General features: G+C 40.9%; 1 protein-coding gene across 4 annotated transcripts in view; it reads right to left on the reverse strand.

Moving 5' to 3' along the window:
- Window positions 1-19,704, reverse strand: part of PDE7B (phosphodiesterase 7B) — a 170,507-nt gene that overhangs the window by 77,582 nt on the left and 73,221 nt on the right. Inside the window, exon 1 of one of the 4 annotated variants that reach the window (XM_054629560.2) lies at window positions 3,950-4,430. The exons of the other annotated variants lie outside the window; for them this stretch is intronic. Within the exon in view, the coding sequence (XP_054485535.1) occupies window positions 3,950-4,187 (238 nt within the window). The 5' untranslated portion in view covers window positions 4,188-4,430. Of the gene's footprint in view, window positions 1-3,949; window positions 4,431-19,704 lie in introns of those variants that run through there. 4 annotated transcript variants of the gene reach the window in all.

The raw sequence follows: 19,704 nt of genomic DNA on the forward strand, positions 1-19,704 counted from the left end.
TGAGGAAACACACATGATTTGACTCTGAGCTCTTCAACAGGTATATCACAAGATTTCTCAGCTCTAAGGTTTGAAAGAACAAGCAGGAAGTTTGAATAGACTACTGAACTGTAAAGGAGACTAAAGTGGACTAAAGAGACACACCAGTAACTGGTGGAGATTTTCCCAACTGTAATAGGAGTGGTACTTGCTTGTTTTTCCTACTCATGGCAAAGGGACTCACCAGTTAACAACAAGCATGATACACACATGAATCAGAACCTACATTTCTGAGAAAACATCCACCAACAGAAAGAGGTGAGTGGAAAAAAACATTCAGAGTTTTCAAAAAACCCAGTGTCTCAACAGACCTTAATAATTCTTAGTAGCACCTTCTCTCAAAGTCATGCATGTTTGCACATGTGCAAGACTCAGTACAGAAAGTCTCTCTGGAGTTATCTGGGATGATCACTGTAAGCTTAAGAGGTTGCTAATGCTCCTAACGAAGACTTGGAGGCAAACCTGTACCTGTTCCCTGATCAGGTTTGTTTGATATGCAAAGCTACTGCTGAACTCTAGGAGAGGGTGATAAGAAAGTTGGGGTCATAAACAGAACACAGTTCCCTCCTAGAGATCAACACAGTTGCAGATCAGAATTATTTGAATAATTCAGTTGTAATAATATCAACACATGCTGTTATTTCATTCAAGTAAAAGGCATTGGCTTGCAAATAATCTATTTGAAACACAGTATGGAATGACATCGAATTATACCCATTTCCCACAGAAATGGCTCCTGTCACAGTCGGAGAGAGTCTTCAACAAATCTCAGTTTTGTGCTGATTTGGTCAGGGATTGAAATGGGGGGGGAAAGAGTTACTAAGCAACAGCAGGCCTGGAGCAGGAGAAAGGTCTGTAGTCTTAATTGATACTAACAATAAAAAGCAGTGCAACAAGAGAAGACTCAAGATGTGAGTTTTACTGCTTTGGAAGTGAAAATAAATCATCATTAGAAACCCCAGGCAGGCAGTCACTGAAATCTGAGTTCTTCATTCATCCCAACTACATGCTGCATGATGTATTGCAAACCCTTTTTTTTCCAGGGAGATTAAGTAGCTTATTCTCAGTACTGGACAAGGTGAAAGACCCAGATTTAGCTCTTACATATGAGAGCCCAAGACACATAGATCGTTTTGCTTTCTACTCCTACCTCAGGAATGGGGAATGTGGTATAAATTACGGCTAAATGGGTGCCCAAGACGTTGCCATCCACAAAACTGACATCATGTGCAGATATAGCTCTCCCTCCTTCACACTGTCTGTGGTTAAGAGGGTTGTGACTTTTCTAGCCATCCAGTCCAAAGCCCAGTCCAATCACTCGGACAAGGCAAAGAAATTTGCTTAGCTAAATCTGTATTAACATGATCAAGCAAGCCAGAAATCCTGACTGTTTCCTTCCAGAATTCATATCTATTTCCTCTTCTACTGTAAGCAAAGTAGTTTCATGAGGATGTGATAACAGAACATGAGTTATCACATGAATACTTACAAATTCAAATGAAAAAGCCCTTGATGTGGAAAGTGCTGTGAATTCTACTACTGAACAATCAACCTTTATTTGCCTAGCTAGCAGTACCTCAAGCAGAAGTTATTTGCTTTAACTCCACCTGAAGAAAATTTGATTCCTGACTAAGTACTGCCTTTTTTATAAGATACGAGTTATGAAGTTTTGTTCTGTTTTTTTCTCCAGGAATCAAACATGTAAAAAACATCACACAAACATGAAGCTGAGTACCTCAAACTACTGAGCCTTCCAAATTATTATCTCTTCTTCCATTTCTGCATTCTTTGACTCTGCACTTATTTAAGTATACTAGATTTCAGCATTTACTGGTTTTCCCACATACTCCAATGTACTTAAAGTGACTAAAATGAAACCACAAGAGGGAAAACTACTAGGATGACTGTTGCTGAGGAGGAAAAACCAGCAACCCAGGTCTGGTTCCCTCAAAGTGTCTGATGATTCGTATTTAAAGTGTTGAGAGTTAAGAGTCATCTTCTGCCCAGATTTGTACTGCTGCGAGTCAGCTGAGCTTATGAAATAGATCTGGCACCATGAAGAGGACTGTCCCCTCCACAGGATACGAGTAATGGCCATCTGAGTAAATGCAAGTTACTCACATCCTGCTAGTGGACTAATCTGTCTCTGTACATTCACGCTCATTTTTAGTTGCCTCCAGGAATCTGAAGGTGAATCTCATTTGTTACCTAATGAAAGTAATTTCACCAGATACAACACAAGCACACTGAAAAACCACCATTACTCATACATAAAGTGTAAGCAATGCAGCATTTCTTGAGTTGCTTAATTAGGGTCCATCTCTGAACACTCAGCATTCACCACACAAGCCTCGATCTCCCTAGCTGGCTACTGTACATTCCCAGCTGATTTGCTCCAACTCTTAAAGAGCAATATGACCTCCTCTTTCATTATCCACTCACTCTTACTTATTATTCTTTTAAACTGGAGTGATTCCCCAAAAGTAGGGTGACAGATTGTACATCTTCCTCAGAGCCCGAGACCTATCTCCCCTTTTTCAAAATGGAAGTGGACCAAGCATTCTTTCATTAAACTACACATATTTTAAATACTAGAAATACAATGACCAACCAGCCAACCTTAGCAGGCATTCAAAAGTGATAGACTGATACCTACTTAATATTTAAGTTTATATATACAATTATGGAGAATATATACGTACATACACAAAACAAGCACTTCGAAATACCTACAAAGAGGTGATTCTACCTAAGAAATTAAATTATTCTGGTACAAAGTACTGTCAATTATATGTCTCAATAACAGGTACACCAAAGGAAGGTGAAGGCACAATGGCTGAAGAACTGAATGCATCAGAAGAATTTAGTGACCCAGCCACAGAGATGAGATAATCTAGAGTTCTGAAGAAACAAGCCACACAGTTTCATAAAGTCTATTAAATCACAGCATTTCAATTAGAGTAGGATAAAAAATTACCAACTGGTACTGAGACAACCAGAGGCCTATGACTCTGACTTTAACAGAAGGCAAGAGATTTTGAACCATAAGCAGTGCGGAGCACAGGTTATGATGCAGAATCAACTGATCAGAAGTACCCGGCTAACCTGTCAACTCATCTCTACCTAATGAAAATGCTGCAGGTCTAACCTGGACTTCAGTAAAGCACGTGATGACATGCCATATGTTAGTGAGATCGGAAAAAAACTGACAGACAAGATTTATACAGTTAAGGAAAAGGCACTTGCTCTTTACCCAGTAATATATCACGTTTAAAGAAAAAGTAGTCGGATAGGGCAGCGTTTCTCAAGTTTTTAATAGTGGTGGCTATCAAAATCCAAGCCGTAAGGGAGTCGTTTAGATTTGCACAAGGGAAGCGCGGGCAGGTCCTGTGAAGGGAGCCCAGCGCAGGCAAAGATCGGAGAGAGAGGTTCGGCGGTGGGAGAGGAGAGGCCATGCGCTCGGGAGGGCACGGCGAACACAGCCGGGGAAGCTCCGGCAGCGGCCGGGCTGCCCGGCGGCCCCGGGGCGCCGCTTCTCCGTCACCCTGACCGCGGGGCCGCGGCTGCGGAGCTCCGACCGCGGAGCTACTCGCTCTGGTTTTCAGCCGAGCTTTAATCACCCCGCGTACAAAAGCCACGCAACAGACCGGACCGGGGGAGCGCCATCGGCAAACTGACGTGGCTCCAGCGCGGCACAAACTCCGGTGCGCGAGTCCCGGCGGCGGCAGAGAGCTGCCCGAAGCACGGGCTGCTCCTCAGCCCGGCCGCGCTCGGTCCGGCAGCTCCGCGGCCCCGGCGGCTCTGCCCCACGACGGGACGGTCCGGCTCCGGCCGAGGCTCCCCGCCGCCCCCGGCCCCCAGCCGCGTTTGCCCCGCGGCTTCCCCGAGCAGCAGCGCGGGGGAAACCTACCTGCCGAACCGCCCAGGGCATCCTCGCTCTCCAAAACGCCTCTGTGCTTCGCCCCGCGGAGCTCCCCCTTGGATTTCCAAACGAGCTTTACCATCTTGATCATCTCGGGCAAGTCCCAGGCCAGGGTCCCCTGCTGATAACCGGGCAGGCTGCCCATGGGAAAGGGCATCGCCTCGTCCCCCGTCCTCCTCCGCCTGCCCGGCTCTGCCGCGGGGAAGAAGCGCTCCAGCACCGGCATCCTGGCCCGGGCCCCCCGCCGGGGAGCGGCAGCCACCCCCCGGCCCGAGCAGCCGCGATGGGCATCCAGAGCGGGGCGAGGGCGCCCGGCTGCCCACCGCCGCCGCCCCTCGCCAGGGGCGCGCCCGGCCCCGCGGAAGGAAGGAGCGCCGGGCTCCCGCGGCCGTGCTCGGCTCCCGCCGCTGCGCGCCCTCAGCCCGCCGCCAGGCGCCTGCAGCCGGGGCAAAGCGGCTGCCGGGCAGGCGCGGGACCGCCGCTCATGCCGGCGCGGCGCCGGGACCCGGGGGCGGGGGCTCGGGCCGCTGCTGCGGGCGGCACTCGGGGCAGCGGGGCCGCGCCGGCACAGCCGCAGCTCACACCCCGCTAAGCGCCGCGGCGGAAACACTTTGACTTTATCCCTGCCGTGATGCCATGGGGGAGCCCCCGCCGCCCCGCCTTCCTCCTCGCCCCGCTGGCTGCGGAGCCGGTGGGGGTTTTGGCCTTTTAGACAAACCCCGCCGTCACCTCGGCTGCCCTTCGGCGGGAGGATGGGCGGTGATTCACGGGACGCTTCGAGGGCCGGGAGCGGAGCACGAGTGCGCTGCCGCCGCCCGCCCCGCTCCCGGACGCCAGCCCGAGCGGGCACCCAGAGGGGCAGCGGAGGGGCCGGCACTTGAGGGGTCGCAGAGGAACGAGTTGCTGAAAGGACGGGTTTAGGAGAGGGTGTTGGGGTCTGCCCCGCTCCCGCAATCACTGCGGCTCTAAAGCTCCACCTGAACGGGTTCACTTTAGGACAGTGCCTGGTGGCAGCGGTCGCTCCCAGACTAGGACGAGGAGGCAATTATTCATCGCTAATCTTTAAAAACAAGGCAAAGCCGCCCGGGGGAGTGCTCTGGCTCATGCAGCAGCAGAGGTGGCGTGCTGGGGCTGCGCAGCTGTCAGCGTGGGCTTCCCCGGACTTGAGGGCTGCCTTTGGCCAGACCCTGTAGCGGCACCCGGCCTTTGCCGGGGATCCCAGACCCGGAGGGACCATGCGATTTTCCCAACATTTATGTTGCCTTTATACAAGATACACCTTTTAGCCTGATCGTGGTACTGGTCCGTCCCTTAGTTTGCAGAGCGTACAGCGGAGGGGTGGAGGTTGAGCTCTTGCACCAGCACTTAGTTTTCAGTAAAATTGCAGACTTATTTAATGGGATTTTACTGGGCATTATAGCTTTTCCTCGCATGCATAGTTAATACGTTTGTCTTCTCTGGGTTACATTCAATGTTCTGCCTTCTCTCCAGATGGAAAAACAAACCGTCAAACAAGCAGGATCTTCCTTCCCACAGGAAGAGAAGTCAAGAGAATGGACTGAAACTTAACACCCTTACATGTAGAAAACAGAGTACACGCCTCTCCTCCTCATATTAACATCATGCCGTTTCCCCTGTTACAGGATCTCTGCCTTGAATATATTGATGTTCCAACCTCAAACTGACAACTCTAATGGTTTGCTTAAGTTTTCATTGTAGATTGTAGTGCCATAGTATTGGCACTCTACACTTGGTAGCTTTGCCTTGAAAATTATGAAGCAATTCCAAAGTAGTGTAGTAATGTTGTTGTTTTGCTGATATTTTTCAGTCTTTTGTATCAGGATATCCTGACTCTTGAACAAAGGAGTTAAGAACAAAGAAATAGATGATGGGCAGTACAGTAGCACAAGCACGGACAACATTCATATAACCTGTGATTATAATTTTCTAGAAAGGCAAATTTTATTGGTTTTATTTTCATATGGCTTATTGTGATATTTTCGGTGTTTTATATTGGTGAGTCTCATGCAATTACTCTTTGAAGCATTGTTCCTATCAAAGACAGACAAACTATGCAACTGAAGTCCGGAAGACTTTGAAGACTCTGAAGACTCTTTGCCGACTGAGTAGTTTAAACCTTACACCCCAACTACTTAATTTTAGTTTTGTGCAACAAGGAGTTGCAGTAACTTTTTTCAGCTGTTGTTTTTCCTCTTTGTTAACCTCTGTGGTCCCCACTGAGGCAAAGAGCAGAAGTGCCAGAGCACTCTGAAAGAAGGGTTATCCTTGTGCCATTTCCAGCTTCACTGAATGCAAAAAGTGACCAAGAAATAACTGAAGGCAGCACTTGGTGCTGTGGTTTAGCTGCAGGGTGATGTACTGCCAAAGGTTGGACTCAATGGTCATGGATGTCTTTCCCAACCATAATGATTCTATGATAAAAGATAAAAGGCAATGCATTCACAGATGTCCAGACTAATTTTTAGATGAATATCTGAAATATTTAAGTGGTCAACAGAACTTAGCCACTAGCCCTCTTGAAAGCAACAATAAAAATCTACTGATATTTCAAAATCTACACTACCTTCTTGTGTCTTTAAAACTGTGAAAGGTTTTGTATCATTTGTAGTTGGATCACTTGGGTAGGTACCTGTCTTATGCATAGGATCAGGATTAATTGTTGTATTTGTTTTCACTTACAGTTCTACAGGTGCAAAGGAGGAGGCCAGTCAAAAAACAAACTGAAATACATCTGTTGTTGTAGTATCAGTATTTCAAGAAGCTGTGTAATAAACCAAACAAAATGTATGTACTTTTTCTCTTGTAAAATTGCTATCAAATGAAAACAACTGTTTTAGATAGCCTGGAGTTTTTGGTTTTGTTTTTCTCTCTGATTTCTGGTCAGTTTAAGGATCAGCAGTTGTGAATGAAAAAAAAATATATTCAAATTGTTGCTTGGCTTTTATGGGTATGTCTGTAAATTAATTAATCTTATTCTTAATAAACTTATGCTTCACAGTTGTACTCCAATTCAGTATTACTTATCTTGAATTCATCCAAGATTTTTCTGTAACTGACTTTTCTTTTGGTCTTTTTCATTATAAGAATGCAGCCACACAAGAGCTGCTCACAGGAAAGCCTGAGAGATTTGAATATGAGGAGTTCTAGCACCAAAAATCAGCTGTAGCATCACTCTCAGAGATTTCTAATTGACAAAATGCTCAGATTTTGCAAGTTCTCTGTTTCTCTGACTTCAGCTGTGTTGTGATGATTTACCCAACTTGAAGATGTGACCTCAACATCATGCATACTCCTACACAGCAATGTACCCAGCCATTTGTAACTGCATTTTAAACAGTCCTTCAGCAAGCTTGGCTCACCTAAAAGTTATCTTTTGCATTCACACTTCCAGCCATATTTGAAGGAAGTAGCTCAGCAGAGATGGATTGCTTTATTTCTATCAACTGCATTTCTCTCTGACTCTGAGTTAAAGAAGCTTAAGTGATTACAAGAGAAATATAAATGCATTAACTCTGTCCCTCATTCATTCTGAGAAGCAATGCCAAAAAAAGGCCCATGGAGTCATCTGAAAACATGACAAGGCAGTGCATATTTCCACAGGTAGACATGAGAACTGGAAACGACTTGAGGAAAGGAATACTGTAGTGGGACAAAAGTGAAGAGAGTAAGCTGACAGATTAATAGCTGGTGTTTCATAGTTGGTGTCTCTTAAAAAAAGTTTTGCTTGTTTGCTTATTCACTCCAAAGTTATGTACTAAGAGCAGCAGCAGCAGAATTGCATGCCAGATGGTAGAGGAAGTGCCTCGTGTATCTTTCCAGTCTACTGAAGCCTGCAGGGTTCTTGTTAACCCACTGCTCTGGTTTTCATTGCAAATCCCTTTCTTCCCCTTTTTTCTTTTCCTTCCTTCAAAGAAAAAGGAGGGAGGGGGGAAGAAAAAAAAAAAGTAAAAAAGAAAAGCCATAGTTTAAACTGGCAATAGCACCATCCTTTTGGCTTTGAGCTACCCTGTCTTGTGCCAAATATACTGTCTCCAGCAGCTCTCCCACAACAAATCAGTCCAGATACACAAAAGCTGTAAAAAAAGAATGGTGAAGAAAGATCCTTGATTCTCCTCTTCTAGCCCCCCACGGCCTCTTCCTTTTGCTTCTCTCCTCAAGCTCCATTCCTGAGCAGTGGTCTCCTCCTTGCCAGTACTGTAAGCAATACTGGGACCTCCAGCCTGCAGCTCTGCTGACAGCTTCCTTAGAGCACAGGCGCCTCTGCCTTTCTGTATTAACAGGCCATTGTAAAGCAGAAGTTATATTCTATTATTCCTCCCACTTCCATCTGATAGCTGATGTTTTAAAAAATGGCTCATAAATTAATGGCGTGGCAGAGTCATTACTTTTGGAAACTTTGCCTATTCTTTCAGCTAACCCACACCACTGCATTGTATCAGAGCTTGCATTTCCAAAGAGATACCTAAAAAGATTTTATATAGTCTGTTTTTACAGTATATTATTTAAAAATTTTTGAAAAATGCTCCCAATTTTTAAGTGATTCAGAAACATTAAGAAGTCCAAACGTAGAGATCAGTTTCAAAGACTATCAAATACTGATTTTTAGAAAGTGTAAAGCATGTCTTTAGATGGCATTTCTTAGTGCAATCATCTTAAATCAGTAGTTGCTTATGAAAAGTATGCCTTTGTGTCTGTCCCAGGGATCATGGAGTCATGCAGAGACCATAGGTGAGACCATTGCCTAGGGTCAGAGCCAGGAGATTACACCATCACCAGAATCAAGTTTTAGGAGGTTTCAGGGTGAGTTCAGTGTAGAAGAGAAGATTGCAAGCACTGGGGCAAGTCTCTACACAGAAAGTATAAAAAAAAAGTGCTCATTTTCAGGGCAGCATAAACAGAGCAACAGAGAAAACAAGAATGCAAGTGAGTAACTTTTAAAAGGGACAAGGGAACAGAGTGCCTAAGAAAGTTGGAGAATATGACAGAAGAATCATAAGCAGGCACAGTTATGCAGAATTTTTTCTAATAACCTCCTGGAAGGTTTCTTTCATCACTTTAAAAATCATAGTATAATTTTCTTATTTTTTGCCCCACATTTGTCTCATTCCAGATGTCTATTATTTTTAATGTCATTCTTACTAGTAAGAACAATTACTCTTATTTATGGCTATCATTGCAATTACTTCATTAAATATGAAAAAATTTATATTTATTTGAGGACAGTTGCTGTGTCTTTGCTCTGAAGTGGACTTATCAAATGCTCTAAATTTTATCTCAGAACATTTTTCCCAACCCTGAAATTATTTTAGTATTTTTACTATGAATTCTCAACAATTCACTAACTTTTCTTTGATGCATACTTAAGGTATGCAATAGATTATTTTTGACTGCTACCAACTCACTGTCAAGAGCAGTGAAATGAATTGCTAAAACAATGGTACAATTAATTAATTAATTAGTTCATATTGCCTGAACTTTGCACAGCATCATGCCTTGAGAGCCTCACCTACTGGGAAATGTAGAAGACAGGCAGTAGTGTTCTGTGGGTTCATAAATTGTTGGTTGTTTTCATCAGTTACTCAGATTCCTTGGAAAAAGGTTCTGGAAATGGAGGAATAAGGGTTGCTTAAGTTCTGTAGGGCAAGGAGAAAATGCCTTTTTCATTTTTAGTGCAAGTGAGAGAATAAATTTTTAGGATTAATGATTTGTACCATTAACTAAGCAAAAATGCTTGCAGTAAAGGAATAAACAGAAGTCCATAACTAATTGGAAACAGTGAGGTGGTGTAATATTTCCTTTGCTTGCTCAGGAAAATTAAAAGTTCAGCATACTGAATGTGCTGATTCAAATTTCCCATAGTAAACAGCAAAATTCTATGCGGCTTTAAAGGAAATAGAAAATAACAGAGAATAGACTCATCTCATCTTAATAAACCATAATAAGAAAATAATAATGATAAACTGAAAGGGAATTGCTAGCAGGCTATTTAATTTAATTGATTGTGTTGCAAAATGTATCTGATGGACTCTGTTAGTTTTTTTCTTCCCTTAGTTCTTACACACAAATTTTACCTGATGCAAGGCAAAGTTAAGGGATTTTAAAAAAAACCCCATTGCCTGAGTTTACAGAGTGATCATTGTAACAGATGCCTAATGATGGACTAGGCTAATGGAGTGGGAGGTTAAGAACACTGCATCAGCTTGAAAATGTTGGTAGAAATCAGGTAGGTGGAAAATAATAGCCTGTTATTTGGGACAGTGGACATGCTAGTAATCATCTTTATGAAACAACCCTATGAAAAGAATAACCTCTGCATCCCACAGGATTCCCTTTAGGGAATACATGAAAAAAAAGCTGAGTAGAAAAAGGAACTAAGCATGTGAGAGACACCTATCCCTTAAATACATAACTAATAGTAAGTAACTGTATGGTCTCAATGAATTCAAAGGGATTACTGCCATCTTTAAAGCTAAGAATGTGCATAGATATTTTCTCTATTGGGACCTATGTATGTAAAAATTATTGGAGCAGTTTGAAAGATGAGAGATGTGCCACATTTTAAATGTTTCTTCTGTCTTTCTTCTCTTACCGTAATTAGATGGTGTAGGTGGCTGCATGGCCTCTGGTTTCCTTGCCCCTTATGGTATTCAGAAAAGACTTGTGGCTATGATTTTGTCTTTTTCTGTCTTTTGAAATTATAAAAGTGAGTAGCTAAGAAATATGCATTAAGTGATATCTAGTTTAACTTTTTTGTCAAAGAAAGCTTAATACTATAAGTGTAAATGGAATGGAAATATAAGGAGAAATACAGATGAATAATAGTACTTGCTCCCTCTTTTGTAAATCAGATATCACAAGATCTGATAACTTTGTTTTTCCTTTTCACTTTTAAAAAGCAGATTAATATTTGACTAGGAAAAGAAGCACTATTTTAAATAAAATTAATACATGTTTCTTAACTTTGTTAACTTGTTAGGTATTCAATGGCTGCACATATTAATATTGTAGAGTATCTACACCTCATTATTCTTTAGTCTTTATCTTTCTGACTTTAATAATTGATGGTGAATTTAGCTCTTCATATAATCCCATTTAGACCTTATAATGAGCATTAGGATTGCATAGGTGCATACCTCTCTCAAATTTATTCTTCTTTGCAATGCAAGAGTTAAATAATAAACTGAATTGCATTTTGTCTGATGCCACTCTGGTTGCAGACTTATTATTATCTCTGACTAAATAAGCTTGGTACTTTGGTCATGTTGAATAGCTAGGCCACTGAGTATTTCAGATTAAATATCTATGATACTTGAGTACCTACACTTCTGCTCAGGTTGTATCCACACTTTGTTTCTTTATGCTGCCTGCACATCAGCATTCCAATGATGTGCAGATCCCAAAGCTGACATTATTTGCCCTCTCACAGATACCCTATGGCTTTCTTTCCCTCTTTGCATCTTGCATGACAGCAGTGGGTGCAGTTTGCCATGGGGATGGACAGGAGATCCAGCTGGGAAGTCATGGGAAAGCCCTAACAATGATGCACAAATATCCTTAGTAATAAACTAAGCTCCCTCTGACCTAGTTTCTCATGACTGCAAAATCAGGCCATATTTACTGTAATCAAGCTCTTTGCATTTCTTACAAATGCATTTGTGTAAATGTAGCTCCACTGGGATGAGCAGCTTTGGAAATATGCTGCCACCCCTGTCCTGGCATTTTTTTACCATGCACTCAAAACCCACTGATAATCATGCAAACACATGTTGATTCTTTTCTTCACTACAGATTCTTCTTGAAATCTATTCATACTGATGAAGCTGCGGAAGGAAAATCTCTGAGTAGATAGCCTAGGAGGAAAAGCTCTTTCCACTAGATCTGCAGATGGAGGGAAGGCTTTCTGGAAAACCTGTTTCTCTCACATGTGTTTGGTCAGGCTGCTCTCAGTAATGTAGTTCCAGCTGTACTGTGCTTTCCGAGATATCCTGACAATGTGTAAAGACATAAATGTTTTCTAAGATATCTGTTACATTTTTTTTTTCCAATCCAGGCAATCACACGTCATTTTTCCAGGCTCTGCACAGCTTTTATGATACCAATAATAATTTAGATACGCAGCAATCGTAAGATTTAAAAACCACGTATGGTTAGTAAAAGAAGAAAGTATTCAGGTTATTTTGAAAAGATGGTCATGCAAATACTGTACTATATACAAATTTTTCCCCAGACCTTAGCCACATATCGAAATGTGAGCTTCGGTCATGGTTTTGGTATCCAGAAATATCTCTTTCCATGAGTAACAGTGCAATTACATAAGTTTTCAGGTGGGATTGCCAGTCAAAAGTTCTGTCTTCCTTTCACCATCTGTGGTACTAGGAACTACATTTGCTTGTGCTTTTTTCCTGAGGTTTGCAATATTTTCAATCTATTTTTCTGAGGTTTGTAGTATCGTTTGCCAAATCAACTAAAAGGTATCACTGGCTACTTAATGATACAATTTTAAGACTTTTGGGTTACACTCTTTAGCTTGCCATCTGCTCCTCTAGAAACAGCAAAACCATTTTCAGCCACCTTGGGTTGAGATGAAAGCTAAACCTAAGAGTCATTGCTCCCACAATCAGTGTCTGCCAGTTGCAACCTGAAGGTGCTTAATTCAGAAACCAAGCTCAGATCCTAAGAATGACAGGTGCCATTTTCTCTGTATAAGCATGGGCTTGTCAAACAGTCACCCTTTTATTGGAATCTGTGGAGTTCTGACCACACTCAGAGAAGCTGACTGAGGGAGATTGCTGTGGGTTTCCATCAGCCAAGGAAAGACAATTTTGATGCTCAAGGGAGCACGGAACTTCCAGGGACAATTTTGCTTCCCTGTTCCATATTCACTGTCCATACAGCTCTTGAGCACTTTGAATAGTGGAGATGTTACAGAGTGTTTGTTACTGTGTCCCACAATCAGAGTTAAAAAAAAAAAGTCCAAGCAATTTCCTAGTCTAGTCTATCTTTTCACTAGTTTTTAATGGAATATTGTATATACACTAAATAAGTAAAATGTTTTATGTTATTTTTATCAGGAACTTCTTATGCACTTCAATGAAACCCATTACATAGTTGCTGCTGGCTTTTTTTCAAGCATAATATCAATGTTCAAGTAATACCAGATGAAACTGATTTCAGCCACCACTAACTCTGGCTTTTCAGAAAGGGAAAGGAATCCTTCAGTATTTCCAACTTCAGGTGGAACACTGGCACAGGAAACAATTTAACAGGGCTAGTGCGCAAGGAAGTGATGTAACTTTTACCAAATTTTCTGACTGTGTGGAAAACAGAGTCAAGCATCAATTGGCCTACTACCCTGTTAAACCACTAGCTTCCTGTCCCAATGCATTGAAAAATGAAGTGCATATCCTTTGCTGATATTTGCAGTCTACATCAGCTGGTTTCTTATTGGTTAAATATCAGATTTCCAACTATGCTGTAACATGTGCTTGAGCTAGTCCAATAGGAAATACTTAAATAAATCTCATTTTGGCCTGAACATAAACTTCCCTTTCCAGTCATATCAGAAACAGAAGTGTGTGCCGATCCAGGACTGCCTTTTGGTTCATTAATGTATTATTTAAAAAATCCTGGTTCAGAATACAATTCCTAAGACAATGGTAGTAATGCTAGCGGTAGCAAGTTGGAATGCAGAATTTGTTTCACAAAAATGTCAGATTTTTTTTATTAGATGTTAGAAATTAAAACCAAATGTCCATCAAGCAGAATTTAAATTTTTGCAGGAAATGACTTCTGAGAAAATATTTTTTTTCTTTTGATGTAATGCGTATTCTGTTGAGATAACCTCAAAAAATTGCAATATAATAAGAGATCTTATAACCTGGTATTTGAATAACATTTAACCTATGAATAACATTTGAATAACATTTGAATAAACATGTTAGAATATTAAAGCCTAAATAAATTAACAAAACAATAGTGAAGGAAGAATGCCAGAAAAGGTCAGAATGTATTGCTGGTTGTTTTCTTAACAAAATGAGAAACAAGTAGGATCTTTTCCCTGACAGGAAAAATTGCTAATAATTTATTTTTTAGGAAAAAAAAAAAAGGGAAATATTGCCTTTTCTAAGGCAGTATGAATCCACTGGGGGAAAAAAAAAAAACCAAAATGACCTGATAGCATCTCTGTAGCACTCAAATATCTTTGAACCAGTAGTGGTAAAACCCCCCCCTTGGTGGCTCTGCGGGTGATGTCCTTCCTGTAGCTGGGACCAGTGTACTGTGATAGAGGAATTGGCAGAAATTTTCCTGTTGAAGCAAGGTTAAACAATGAAGAGATATACAGGAGAAAATTAATGGTAAAAGAGAATCATAGAATAATTTGGAATGGAAGGGAGCTCTAAAGGTCATCTAGTCCAAAGCTCCTGCAATGAGGAGACATCTTCAACTAGATCAAGTTGCTCAGAGGCCTCTGCAGGCCAGCCTTGAATGGTTCCAGAGGTGGGGCATCCACCATCTCTCTGGTCATATGCATCTGTAACTATAGACACCTTCAGTGACTGGTAGCTATTTAGTATGGTTAATTACTTGTATTTTATTTAAAAAAAAACAAAACCGAAAGAACCCCAGCATTTATAAAACAGGTGATAGTTTTCTAGATAAGATGAAAAATATTAAGCTCATAGTTTATATATTTAAATATTAAAGGTAAATAGTAGTTTCATTTAACATGTACATGAATTTTAGGTTATTTTTGTCGTCTCACTGCAGCATAGTCAAATATAACTTTTCTAATAGCTTTTTTTTCTTTAATACTAAGTACCAATATATTTTAGTGTGTATGTGGGAGTACAAATCATTCAAATTAGATAATGTGGTAACAGATGTCTGTGTTATTTGAGCCTTATTTTGCTTGATGTCATACAGACAGGTTGTAATTATCATTTAAAGGTCAGTGTAAGAAACAGGGAGGCTTTCACAACGCCAACTAGTTTACTTAGCCTTCTACTCTGAATCACTGCATCAGAGAGTCTGTGTCTTCCCTTTGACTCAAAGAGGAACCATGGAAAACAGCTAGACAATTTAACCAGCCAAGTTTTGTGTTGATATTTGGGTAAGCTAATTGTACTTAAATTATAGTAATGGACAGTGGAGTAGCATTTGAGACAGACCAACTGTCCTAAATTGTAACATTTGCTGTTTAAACACTGTGTAGTAGAACTTGGCATACATCCAAGCAAACAAACTTTCCTTCTTTTTGTTTTGATGTTCAAAATGTTCCATTGCTTTAGAAATAAATAAATATTGGAGTCATCTGTGCATCCCAGTTTTTGCTGAGATCAGAAGTAGAATAAGAATGGCACAGAAGGCACTTCCAGGGAAGAGAATCCCATGAGAAAATTCTGATCTCAGGTTTTCTGCCTAAATTCCAAGATACTAAGATAAATGGAAACATTCAGTATTTGATATTTTAAAATAAAATGCACTCACCAAAGCTTTTGAGGCTTGCCTGTTATCTACTAAATGTATCAGCAGTATTGCTTGAGAAGTGTTGATTTTGTAAATTCAGTGTCTGAAGCTTGAGGAAACAGTAATAGTAATGGCTGTGTGAATATCTGCAAACTAACACAATAACCAAAACAGTTTTGTTTTCACCAGTTCTCATAATATATATCCTTATTTAAGCAGTTCCACTGTATTGGTGGCATTTCAATACTTCCCCTCTCCCACATACTGTCCTTATGGGAAAATAAAGGAAAACGAGCTGTCCTTTCCTAATAGTCTTCCATCTCTACAGATGTCACCTGAAGAGTATTTGTGAAAAGATCTGTCACAAATTACACATATTCTTGAAACTGCTTTTTCTTGAATATGCTTTTCAGAGCAGATACAAACTCAGCTCTCTGGTCTGTCACAATTCCTGTGACAAGAACTGCTAAGAAGTCAGTTGTAATCACTTTGGCTATATCTAAGCTGCCTTGACTCTGGAGCTCCTCCTCCTTCTATGGCTGGCATGGAGGCAACTGAGATCTGGGATGAGATCTTCAGCCTATTTCTTGTTTTTCTTTTGCCTCCTGGTTCCTCTGTGAAGAAGTCCAGGGATGTAAGTTGAAAAAGCAGCATGCTGCACTGGATAATAGTGGTTGATAAGGAAACCAGAACTAAGCTCTTTGTAACATCTGCCACACTGTATACATGTAATTCTTGTCTTTGGGTAATATGGGAATAGTGTTAACTTTTTTCAAAGGAAGAAAGTAAGGTTAGGAATAATAAACCTCCAGTATACTACAATAACAGAGGCCTTGCACCTCTTTCTAAACACATTTATTTTGAAGAATCTGTCTCAAACATAGTTGTATACATATAGTTTAACAGTTGGACTTGATGATCTAAAATGTCTTCTCTAATCTTAATGATTCTGTGGTTCTGTGAACCTGGACTATCAAGATTTATAGCTATCTAGTCACCCTCAGGGCACAAGTGCAATTGGCAAGACAGTACAAATAACAAATGCAAGTTGAAATGTAACCCTGTTAGCCAGGTTCAGATATGGTGGCGTTTTTCCCAGGGAGCTGAGTAGGAGTTCCTCACTTTGCAATGTCTGTGAGTCATGCCAGGTAGCACTGGCAGCCCTGCCTGACCTTGCCAAGTGCCGTGTCCCCAGCTGACCTGAGCCTCTCGGTGTGAAGGACACGTGAGAAGCCTTTCCCTGGGCCAGCCGTGTGCAGGCACGGAGTACTTGCAACCACCCCTAAAGCCCTCAGCAGGCGCAGTGTTCAAGTGGTGTTATTGTTGTCTTTTTGTCCAGCCCAGTTCTGGTTGGGCAATTATTGTTGACAAGAAGTGTCTTGCATCTTTAGCTGCTTTTATTATGAATATTTAAAAGAGTTGTTTGTTGGTTTTTTTTTTGTTGCTCAAAATAATTTGATTATTTGTGTTTGATTATTTGTGTTGCCTTGCCAATAACTCCTGGGCTATTAGGTGAGGGTACAGTTGCAAACTATGGGAATAGCTGTTAGCTCTGCTGTTCACCTATGACTGAAGTGTCACTAATACTGAAGAGGACTGGATATCAGGGCAATTTCTATCTATGGAACTTGAATAGATTATGAGGAAAAATTTAAAATAATGTTGTATCCAAACCAATATTTTGGTCAGAGAAGTGGGATAACGACCAATTCTTGGCAGAAAAGTGGGATAAATGCCAATACTAAGAATCATCTATCATTGTCACAAGTAACAAAGGCCACAGTTACTTTATCCCCTTTATGGTTTGTGAGGAGTCATTTCCCTTAATTTCACACAGGGAAGGCTGCTTACCTAATTTATCTTTTGTTCCAGTGCTGTAGTGACTGGTGGATCAGCTGAAGGGTTGCAGCTGGCAGGCACAGCCCGCTCGTGCAGCCTGGCCCAAGCTCGGCAGAGCTGTGGGCCTGGCTGGAGACTGAGAGGCTTTGGAGGTGAAATGTGCTCAGAAATTTCCCTATCTGGCCTATCACCAGCACTGCATGCTGCAGCACTGAAATCAGCTGCAACAAATGCTTGCCTTCTCACCTAAATACCAAAAAAAGTGCTATTGCTGTTGAGATGAGCCAATTTGCTCTACACAGTAAGTGAAGGGATGTGCATCTCTGAGAGGAGCTGGCACTTAAATGTGTTTCAACATGAGCTACCCTGGATGAAGCACTGTGAAGCAGTAAGAGAGGGAGGCAGAAATTCCTGTGTGTGATTTCTCTGTTCCGGATGTGTGTGGCCCTGGGTGGGAGGAAAATCTTTCCATCCCATCTGAAAGTAACAGTGTCTTGTTTATGAGAAGAGCATAGACTTTGAAAAGTTGTTATTCTAAATATCTGTAATCAGTTTTTGTGCATTTCTTTCACATGTGCCATTTTCCATGTTGCTGAAGACACCTATTTTTGTTCAATTTTGCTAAGAGTATACATTAAACTCCTTCAATTACACTACACTAAAAAGCATTTAAATGTATGAAATCCCTTTTCATTATGAATCTATAGATTATTAAACTTAGAAGCTGCTTTCCAAAGAGACTGCTGATTTGGATGTCCAGATTCCGGACAATCCAGTTAGAAGCATGTAAAATGAATTGATTTTTCAAGAGCTAATTAATAAGTACCATTTCACTAAAAGGGTATTTCTTCAGCATATTGCATGTTGGTATCATAAAATCATAGCCTGAGGTTTTAAGTTATGATGGAAAAGACATAATAGCTGAGGTATTCCTTAAAGAGCCAAATTGCCTTTTTAAATATGTGGTATCGTGTTTCTTGGCTGGACTAATTCCTCCCATGTCATGGAACATTATCTGCATTCTCAGAGCATGTCTAATTTAGTGATTTTTCTCTTTTATACCATGTAAAATGCCTTTTACATACGCATTGTATTGCATTTGCATAGTACTGCACAATGAGCATTGTAATTTTCTAGAAAACGTGTATTCCTTCTAATGTCCATGTATGTGGACTAGGCATGCATGCAGACATAGCAAGGCAAGCCAACACTCCCACACATGCACTTCTGGGACATTTAGAATTCAAAACATAAATATCAGGCAATGTGAGACTCCCTCTCTACACCTGTAGCTACATTACCTACGATCATTGTTGAAAAATTAAGTTTGGACATCAGTTGCAACCGAGTGTTTTAGAATTTCCTGAATTATTCTATAACCAGAACTGGCTTTTAAACATGACATGAACTGGATGTCTGATTTGCCATACAGGTGAGCCCTCTCAAAGTCTTACTGGCCTCTCTCATTGCTGTTCCTCCACACAGAGGAGGAAACTCTTGAACTAGTCATCCTTGGGTCCCTTCTAGTTAACCAACAGAAACAACTTATTTGATTCCTAGGAGGTATTTACATTGCCCCACTTTATTTTGAGAGATGAAAAGATCTGTCAAAATGCCTGTGTCTTTCTGTTGACTGACAAGAAGCCTCAGATAACATTCTTACTGTGGACATATAAAGGTAAAAAAAAAGAGGTAAGGAGAAAGCACACTGCTCCCCTGGCCATTCAATGCGCTCTCTGTAAAGAGAATTTACTGCCCTCAGTATTGTGCAATAACAATTCCTTCTTTAGAGCTCAGATTGCCCATTTTTACTCTTCAACCAAGACCTTTCTGTGCCTTATTGTCTCCTGCTTTCTTTCCTTTTCTGAGATGAAACTCCTTAAGCAGTAATTTAATAGAGTGAGAGTATAGTTAAAGACTTCAGAATGAGGAGTTTCTTTATAATGTTATAAAGTTCCATAATTTCTTTTGTACATTTATTTTGTATGTCTGATCTATGCATGAAACATGACTAAACAAGCCTAGGAAATATATGAATCTTGATATTTTGGCTCAATACCAGTTTCTTACAAACTTTTCCTCACTTCATTAATCCTAAACAATCTAGAACTTCTGCCAGGGTATATCTATTTCTATATTCAGCCTACGATGGAAAAAGAGGTTACAAATATTAACAGCTATTCTGTAATGATGAGACAATGAAATGAAATACCTCCAAAGAACTCCACTAGATTTTAATTATTTTTTCCCCTATAGAAGCCTGAGGAAATAAAAAAAAATCCCATTTAGATAGGCCAAGTTTTAGGGGACAGTTAATGACAGAAACAGTAATTACAGGAAAGGCTACCTCAAAGAGCCTGAGTTCCACATCAGTAACAAACTGTTACTGATGAATCAAGAAGATAAGACTACCTTTA

Source organism: Agelaius phoeniceus, chromosome 3 (genome assembly GCF_051311805.1).
Source record: "Agelaius phoeniceus isolate bAgePho1 chromosome 3, bAgePho1.hap1, whole genome shotgun sequence".
In the NCBI taxonomy this organism is placed as follows: Eukaryota; Metazoa; Chordata; class Aves; order Passeriformes; family Icteridae; genus Agelaius; species Agelaius phoeniceus.